We start from the raw sequence: 9,743 nt of genomic DNA, 5'->3' as shown, positions 1-9,743 counted from the left end.
CAAGAATTTCAAGAATATGAAGTTTTTCCTAAAGGTTCTGCAGCCTCTCAAGGATAAATAGAGACGTCCTCGTACCGATCCATGAGACTCTACTAAACCTGCTCATGACTCGTGAGACCTATGTAACCTAGGCTTTGATACCAACTTGTCACGACCCTAAACCCAGACCCGGTCGTGATGGCGCCTCTCGTGAAGGCAAGGCAAGCCGACACATTCCCATTTCAATTTTTAAGCAATTAAAATAATAATTATTAAGTCGTAAATATGATAAAATCCCAAAATATGCAGTGAACAGTACGATTTGCGGATATAAAACCAACACAGCCCGATACCGGGGTGTCACCAATCATGAGCATCTATCAATATACTATAAGTCTGAAGAGTCTACAAAGCTATTACAGAATCACTAACATGAGAAAGGAAATGAGATAAAGGAGGAGAAGCACTGGGATGCGAACGCCGCGCAGCTACCTCGTGAACTTTGAAATCTGCTGGGAGCTCTCAACCCTCGAAGTAGGATCAGCAACGCCTGAATCTTCATACGGGGTGCAGGGAGTAAAGTGAGTACTCCAACTCAGTGAGTAATAATCATAAATAAAGACTGAGAAATAAGAAATCACGTAAGGAACATTATAGGCTATAATGAAGCAGTAAAAGCCTGTAAAAGTAATGAATTAGTGAAAATATGCGAAGTCACTTTAATTCAGTTTAAGCTTCTTAAAAATGCCTTTGTCAAACAGTTAAGCAAGTAAAAGACAAGCAACTAGAAAAGGTAAACACATAAGAAACCGCCCCTCGGGCAAACATGGAACAATACCAACCCCTTGGGCTATATCTCACATCACAATGGGTACCCACGCTCACTAGGGGTGTGCAATCTCCTAGAGGGGCCCCTTACGGCCCAAGCGCAATATCAAGCCATATTGTGGCATCATCACTAGGCCATCGGCCTCATATCTACAAGCCACCTCATGGCGTACAAATCTCAGGCCCTCGGCCTCATAATCATAATCAGTGTTTCCTCACAATATAGGCCCTCGGCCTTACTCAGTCAGAATCTCGCAAGTCACTCAGGAAATAGTAAAACATGGTGCTCAACCCAAAATATCATTTTAAGTGTTAAAGCAGAGTAGACATGGCTGAGTTATGAAAATAGTAGAATAAAGCATGGCTGAGTACAAATATAAAGTCAAACCAGTGAGGAAATATCAGGGAAAATCCCCTAAGGATTCAAATAGTTGGCACGAGGCCCAAATATGGGATTCCGCCCAAAACATGATGATAGCAAATAGTTTTCAGTCAAATACGCGGTAAAATAGTCATTCGGGATGGACTAAATCACAATCCCAATAGTGCAAGACCCTACGCTCGTCATCTAGCATGTGTGTCACCTCAATATAGCACAACGATGTACAATCCGGGGTTTTATACCCTTAGAACAACATTTACAATCATTACTCACCTCTACTCGGTCCAAATCTCTAGCTCACGATGCCTTTTCCCCTCGAATCGGCCTCAACACGCGTCAAATCTATCCAAAATCAGAATCACATCGTTAATATATGCTAAGGGAACGAAGCCCATGCGAAAATAATCTATTTACAACACAAATCCCGAAATTGACCAAACCTGACCCCCGGTAAAAATTACATCAATGGATTCCTTATCATTCCCCGAGTTCATGCATACCAAAAGCATCAAAATCCAACCACAAACGACCCCTCAAATCCCAAATTCTAGGTCTCAAATTACAAGCCCTAGTTCTTCAATTTTAGGCTTAATTTCCATGATTAATCAAATGGAATTCACATTAGAATCGAGTATTAAGTCCATAAATATTACCTCCAAGTGTTTCCCCTTGAATCCCTCTTCAATCCTCTTCAAAAGCTCCAAAATCACTCAAAAATGGTGAAAATAAACCCCAAAATCGCGGACAAGATGACTATTTAAACATTCTGCCCAGACCTCAATTCCTTCATCCCGAACGCGGTCAACGCCTCGCATTCGCGAACCGCAAAATAACTTTGACCAAAATTTCTCTTACGCGAACGCGACTTGAGCCTCATGAACGTGATGGTTCCTCAACCTAACCCTTCGCGAACGCGCTCCCTCTCTCGGGAACGCAATGAACAAAACACCCTGAAACACGGCTGCCCAATTTCCTCTACGCGAATGCACTCCCCTTCTCGCGAACGTGAAGGCTAAAATCTCAGCCTCCTCAACTAACCCTTCACGAACGCGAGGCCCTACTCACGAACGCGAGGCCCTAATCGCGAACGCGAGGCCCTACTCGCGAACGCGAGGGCCTACTCGCGAATGCGAAGGCCATTTCTCTACAACACTGATCAGCAATTTTCTGCAATTCTCAACAATATGAAATGGTCCAATTGACCACCCGAAACTCACCCGAGGCCCCCGGAACCTAAACCAAACATGCCAGCATATCCCATAACATCATTCAAACTTGTTCCAATCTTCAGAATGCTCAAAACAATATCAAAATACCAAATTCGTATCAGATTCAAGCCTAAGAATTCCAAAATCTTCTAAATTACACTTTTGATAAAAAACCCAACCAAACCACGTTCGAATGACCTAAAAAATTTCACATACATCCCAAATGACACCATGGAACTATTGCAACTCTCGGAATTCTATTCCGACACCTATATCAAAATCTCACCTATCAATCGGAAAACGTCAAAAATTCAATTTTGCCAATTCAAGCCTAATTCTACTCCAGACCTCCAAAACACATTCCGATCACGCTCCTAAGTCCCAAATCATATCCCGAAGCTATACGAACCATCGTATTTCATATCTGAGCCCTCTAACACATAAGTCAACATCTAGTTGATTTTCCAACTTAAACTTCCTCAAAAGAGACTAAGTGTCTCAAACCTTGCCAAATCCTTTTCGAACCCGAGACAACCAACCCGATCACATATAGAACCGATAGACAAAGCAATAAGAAGCAGAAATGGGCGAAATTGAGCGGTAACTCATGAGACGACTGGCCGGTCGTCACAGAATCCTCCAACATTTGAAGTTGTTTTGAGTGATTCATGCATCAACGATAACGATCTGGTAAATTATTATGTCCATTAAACTTTATTTCTTGAACATAAAATACTTTTGTTTGTTATACCTTAAATCCAGAAAATATATATACATCATTATTGCATATCTTATTCAGTTTCATATTTTTGTAACTTAATAGTAATGTTTTTTTTTAAAAGTATATTCCAAGAAAAATCTGCAAGCATCTTCCTCCAACATTAGAACACGCGTATCTTCACCATCGTGGAAAAGAGTGGCATGTAAATATGAGTGTTGGTGATCAAAGAAGGTTCAAGGTAGGCTGGAGACTTTTTGTGTTGGATAATTTTATCAGCCGAGGTTTCGTCATCAAATTTACGTTGGTTGATGTTTCACCATTGCGTGCTATCTTCAATGTGGACGTGAAGGGAGACGGATATCCTGTTTGTACTAATCCATTTTTTACTTGGTACTAGGATGTGTTTGTCTTGATTTATCCTTTTATTATTTTTTATTTTCATGTATATTGCTTTAGTTATGGTTGTTGTATTTTTTTCTCTTGAAGTATTATGTTATGAAATTTCAATCTTCATATTGGTCTTCTTTACTAACACCAATAAGTGGAATGTTGGAACTATCATATCATTATCCCAATTCAAAAGGTTATGTTAGATAATAAGATGTAACAAGGATGTGAAACATAATTTTATTTGATACATCTTGCAACATAAATAAGTACAGACACTTATTACAAAAAACATTACGAAAGCAAAACACTAGGTGTATCCTTGATAGTTGGGTACATTAGACGAACTTGCACTAGGAGCTAGATTACACCACCATCCAAACCAGCTGAAGGACACTTATGACGGTCGTGTACTATTTGAGAGCATATGCCACATTTACATGCATAAACGGTATCACCAACATCCATTTGGTTACGTATACGCGTTCTCTTTTGCACTTGCAGCTTGCGCAAATAGTCCTTGTTACAACATTTTAAATGGTTTCGGCAGCTAATAATGCTCAGCACTGGTGTTATCAGGAATGTACTATACATTCAAGATTTTAAGTACAATATGTTGTCAATCTCTAAACTTACAAGGGACTTACATTGTTTTTTGTCCTTCTATCTTGAATTTTGGATCATGCATGACCTTCACAATGGGAAAGTGAAGGGGATGGGTAAGGAGCTTGAAGGATTGTATAATATGCAGCATAAGCAGGATAAAGCCAAGGTTGCAATTGTGCAATCACATGATCATTCCATAGCAGAAGAGGATCTAGGGGTCTGGCATGGGAGACTTGGACATGCCCCTGATAAAGTGGTAAAGCAAATCCCAAACATGAAGTTCAAAGTAAACAATGACAGAATAAAAGATTGCACAATATGTCTACTAGCTAGACAAAGAAGATTGAAATTTCCAAAGAGTACAAGTAGATCTAATAAGCATTTTGAGCTGATTCATATAGATGTATGGGGTTCATATAGAGTAGCAAGTCACAATGGATACAAATTTTTTCTTACTATAGTAGATGATTACACTAGAATAATATGAGTTTACTTGTTGAGACTTAAGAATGATGTGATTGTATGCCTGAAACAGTTCTTTGCCTTAATAAAAACTCAGTTTGGAGGAAGAGTCAAAATTTTGAGAAGTGATAATGGGACTGAATTTTTCAATTCTGAATACAGCAATTTGTTTCAATTCTATGGTATGATTCATCAAAGTTCTTGTGTCCATACTCCACAGCAGAATGGGGTAGTGTAAAGAAAACATAGACATATACTTAAGGTGGCTAGGGCAATTAGGCTACAAGGTCATTTGCCTCTCAAGATTTGGGGAGAATATGTGCAAGCAGCAGTTTATGTCATTAACAGACTTCCCCTGTCAGTGCTATCAGGGAAGTCTTCATTCTAGTTGATGTATGGAAGAGCACCTTCCTTACAACATCTAAGAATCATAGGATGTCTATGCTTTGCCAAAGTCCTAGTAGGGGGAAATAAATTTGGAGCAAGAGCCATTGGGGTTGTGCATATGGGATACTCTTCATCTCAGAAAAGATATAAATTGTATAATCTCTTGGCTAACTCCTTTTTTATCAGAAGGGATGTAAAATTCATGAAAAATATTTTCCCTTTCCAGCTTTTAAAGGAAGGGAAGTTGCAAATTTTTCCCAATGGTGTCATAGAACAAGTTCACAGCAATGACACAACACCATCCTCTCCTTCATCTTCTACTGCAGATCCTCCACAAGAAGCTGTAACTCCCTCTTCTGCAGATGCCTCACAACATGAGTCAACCTGCTACAAACTCATCATCCTTGTTGCCACCACCAGTCCTTGAAGATCTACAATAGTCCCAATAGATAGGAGTCCCAACAGATAGGAGAAACATTCTCAGAAGCAGTTTCCCTTTCACACTCAGACAACCAGCTCAGGAAATATAGCAGGACTGTGAAAGAACCTGCCTGGATGAAGGACTATGTATGCAATGGATCATAGGCCAGCTCAGCTCCACAGACATTTTGCAAATATCCCATGCAAGATTTTCTGAGTCATGATGGAGTCTCAGTCAAGTACAAGACTTATCTCTCCAAAATTACTAGCTTGAAGGAACCTAGCAGCTATGAAGAAGCAGCAGGAGATCCTAAATAGGTAGACGCTATGAGACAAGAGTTGAATGCCCTCGAAGATAATGGGACCTGGTCCTTGGTTGACTTACCAGTAGGGAAAGTTCCCATTGGTTGTAAATGGGTATTCAAAATAAAATATAGAGCAGACGGGGAAGTTAAACGATACAAAGCTCGTTGGTTGCAAAAGGGTATAATCAAATTGAAGGGCTTGACTACCAGTAGACCTTTTCTCCTGTGGTCAAAATGGTGACAGTCAGAGTTGTTCTTGCCCTAGCAGCAACACACAGCTGGAATTTGCATCAGATGGACGTTTATAATGCCTTTCTTCAGGGTGACCTCACTGAAGAAGTGTATATGTGCTTGCCTCAGGGATTTCACAGCTAGGGGGAGAAGGTATGTAGGATGCATAAATCCCTTTATGGATTGAAGCAAGCTTCTAGACAGTGGAATTTGAAGCTGTCTAAGGCTTTGATCAATTCAGGATTTGTGCAGAGTTGACTTGATTATTCCTTGTTCACAAAAAGGCAAGGGATTAGTCTAGCGATCATCCTTGTATATGTGGAAGGTCTTCTCAAATTGGGAATGATCCTTGCTTAATTTCAAAAGCAAAATATGTATTGCAAAGCAATTTTAAGATCAAAGATTTGGGGGAGATGAAATTTTTTCTGGGAATTGAGATAGCAAGATCAAGAGAAGGAATACTGATGAACCAACAAAAATTTACAATGGAGCTTATTACTGTTCTTGGAATGGCAGGATCAAAACCAGTGCCTCCAATGGAATGCAATCAGAGCAGAATATGATCAACATTTAGAGCTGAAAGATGATGAAAAGTTGCCAGATGCAGGGCCATACCAAAGATTGGTTGAGAAACTACTATACCTCACTATGACGAGACTAGATATATGCTATGCAGTTCATGTGTTGAGCCAATTTATGCATTACCCAAAGAAGTCTCACATGGAGGCAGCAGTGAGAATTGTCAGGTACATAAAAGGGGCACTAGGACTTGGTCTGCTGATGAGCTCAAAGTCTTGTCCAAAACTCACAGCATTTGTGATGCTGACTGGGCATCATGTCCAATGTCTAGAAAGTCTGTGACAGGGTACGTGATGAAACTAGAAGATTCTTTGGTGTCATGAAAATCAAAGAAATAGTGCACGATATCAAAAAGCTCAGCAGAAGCTGAGTACAGAAGCATGGCTGCTGCAGTCTCAGAAATCCTATGGTTGACAGGGTTATGCAAGGAATTAGGTGCAGAAGTTGAATTGTCAGTGGAGTTGTTCTGTGATAGCAAGACAACAATCCAAATTGCTGCAAATCATATATTCCACGAACGAACGAAGCATATAGAAATAGACCTGCACTTCATTAGAAAAAAATCCAACAAGGAATTGTCAAAACGAGATATGTGATGTCTAGAGACCAGGAGGCTGATCTGTTCACAAAGGCTCTAGGAAGATCGCAACATGATTACCTGATAGGCAAGCTAGGGGTGCTTAACTTGTTTGCACCATCTAGCTTGAGGGGGAGTGTTGAAGATAGAAGTGATCATGTGCCTATCACGTGAGTGGAGTTAAGTTAGTTAAGAAGGATTAGTTAGTTGTAACTAATTATGGGATTGATTAGTTTAGAGGCAAGAGGTCAGTAGGTTAGATGTTATAATTGAAGCGTGTATATATACATAGCTTTAGTATATTGTAATTAGAGATTCAACATATGATTCATTTTCTTCTCTCAAACAGAAATTCTCTCTAGAACCTTCTCATCCATCTTCCGCCATTGTTGTCTTCTCTGAAGCTCTCATATCTTCATTATATTAATCTAATATATCTACTTAGATGAAGAATGAAGTAATTATGGTATTCCTTGCTAAATGAAAATTTTAATATACACGAGAATGGAAATAAGGGCATATCAAACACAAAGTACAATAAAGGATAACTCAACCACTATCAGATTATAAAAAGGTACACTTTAGGTAAAGTTAGAGAAATAGAAATTTCCAACTCAAAATACAAAGACCTGTTCCATTCAAGATAAGCAGAAACCAAATGTTTGTGTTTGAGCCATGGCATTTATTAGACTTTGTTATTTATTATCCTACATAAAGCTAATTAAAGCCAAAAGCTAGCATCCTAAACATCAAATAAACTATTTTTCTATATGTAAGCACGTGATTTTTGCCCAATATGAGAATTACTCCCAAAAATCCAAAAATAAAATGATTTTTCTTTGGTGTGCAATTTTGTGATATTTTGTGATATTTTGAATAATTATTTGTATTTGTCTGTGCGTGTTTATTTGATAAATTAATAAAAAAATACAAAAATATGTCGCATTTTGCATGTAGGATTTAATTCTATAATTGTTAGTAATTAAATTTGTTTTACAAAAATTAAAAATTACAAAAATAGGCATCGTTTGCATTTTTAGCATTTAATGTCCAAATATACAATTTTATGCTTAATTATTACTTAATTGTGCGTTAATTGTTATTGGGAGTTAATTTGCGCTTTTATAACTTAATTTAATTCTTAATAATAGTTTAAGTATTTTTATAATTTAGTTTTAGAGAAATAAAAGAAGAAAAAAGAGCGAAAATATAAAGAAAGTCGGAATTGGGCCTCTTCTTCAATTTCAAGCTATAGGCCCAAAAAATGGCCCAATCTTCCCTACGACCCAGTCCATTTCGAACTGGGTCGACCCAGTCCATAACCCAACTCCCCCTCTTCATTTTCATTTTTTCATTTTTACAAAACAAAAACAAAACAAAACAAAAGAAAAAACCAAAAACCCTAAAAAACCTAAGAAACACATCCCCCCCTCCCTTTGCTTCTTCTTCTCCAAGCTTTCCTCACACCCCATCCATGGCTGCCTCCCATAGCTTCGCCTATCGTCCCCAGCTCCACCATAACACCATCGTTGTTTTGGCTTCATCATCTTCGTCGAGCTCTAACCATCGTTGCCTTTGCTTCATCGTCTTCGTTATGATGTAACCCACGTTGTTGCTGCTTCTTCCTCACTTCATGTTGCTGCTATATCTGCTTTCATCTTCCCCGTCGCCACTGCTTCGTCGACCATGGCTTCCCCTACTGCTGCGTCGTCCAAACAAGCCGCTACTGCTGCCGCCTATCGCCGCCGATGCTGCCAGCCGTTGCTGCTTCTCCTCCTTCCTCCAAGCTGCGGCTTCATCGTCCAGTTCGAGCCTAGTTGCTGCGTCTTCGCGTTGAACAGCAGCAGCAAAGAAACCCAGCTGCTTCTGCTTCACGTGCTGCTTCTACTGGTTCATCTTCTTCGTCAAAGTTCAAGGGTCTTTGGTTGAGTCGAGGCCCAGTACGTCGAGTTTTGGTTGGGGTCGTCAAAACAGTCCCTACATAGGTCGAGGCTCGTCGAAATAGTCCGTACATATTTCGTTTCGATCCGGTTAGTAGTTTTTGAATTTTATTTTGTCCGTATTTTGTTTTGATATTTTTCGAATCTAAAATCGGCGAATGTTTGTTTTATTCATGTCTATGGTTAGATATTTGATTTTTTGGTTTTGTTCATGTTCATGTTGATTGTTAAATTAATTTTCAGATTTTAAAATGGAAGTTTAATTAGTTGTTTTCATGTTTATTTCATGTTTGTATTATTGTTTAAGTAAGTATTTGTTAGTTTGATGTTTGTTAGATTCAAATTGAAATTTAATCAACTATTTCTTCAATTTGTTTCATGTGTTTATGTATTGTTAGAAATTGTTAATATTGTTAAGTTCAAGTTTAAGTTCATAATTGTTTCTTCGTCGATCTTGTTATTTGTTTAAAGAATTTAGTTGTATTAAAGGAATATATTGTTTTAATCGTTTAATCCGTCATGTTTGTTGTCTTAAAATAGATTCATTCATGTTCATACTTTGTTTGGATGATCTTGAATCCGAATTTTGTATAGTTTGATTTCTTGTTTACCATTTATGATTATTGCTTGAATTGTTCTCATAATCTTGTTTTAAGTTTAATATAAGAATTGTTTGTTGTAATGTTGTTAGAGTTGATTTTAAGTTCAATATGATTGAATTTAGAAATGTT

At 38.3% G+C, this 9,743-nt stretch overlaps 1 protein-coding gene across 1 annotated transcript; it reads left to right on the top strand.

Moving 5' to 3' along the window:
• The first annotated feature begins 5,707 nt into the window (after positions 1 to 5,707).
• LOC104225556 (uncharacterized mitochondrial protein AtMg00810-like) lies at positions 5,708 to 6,777 on the top strand. The gene is made up of 2 exons (XM_070157187.1): positions 5,708 to 5,797; positions 6,433 to 6,777. The coding sequence occupies exons 1-2, from the start codon at positions 5,708 to 5,710 to the stop codon at positions 6,775 to 6,777; spliced, it is 435 nt and encodes a 144-aa protein (XP_070013288.1).
• The last annotated feature ends 2,966 nt before the right edge of the window (positions 6,778 to 9,743 follow it).

The sequence above is a fragment of the Nicotiana sylvestris genome, chromosome 1 (genome assembly GCF_000393655.2).
Source record: "Nicotiana sylvestris chromosome 1, ASM39365v2, whole genome shotgun sequence".
Lineage (NCBI taxonomy): Eukaryota > Viridiplantae > Streptophyta > Magnoliopsida > Solanales > Solanaceae > Nicotiana > Nicotiana sylvestris.
Note: the sequence above shows the minus strand (reverse complement) of the source record. Positions and strands in the feature narration are given on the sequence as shown.

What these genes read in the sequence shown, in the direction of transcription:
- LOC104225556 (XM_070157187.1), top strand. Translation starts at nt 5,708, where the DNA reads ATGAGACAAGAGTTGAATGCCCTCGAAGATAATGGGACCTGGTCCTTG. An exon ending in TTCCCATTGGTTGTAAATGG is followed by an intron (nt 5,798 to 6,432) that starts GTATTCAAAATA and finishes TTGGAATGGCAG; the next exon opens with GATCAAAACCAGTGCCTCCA.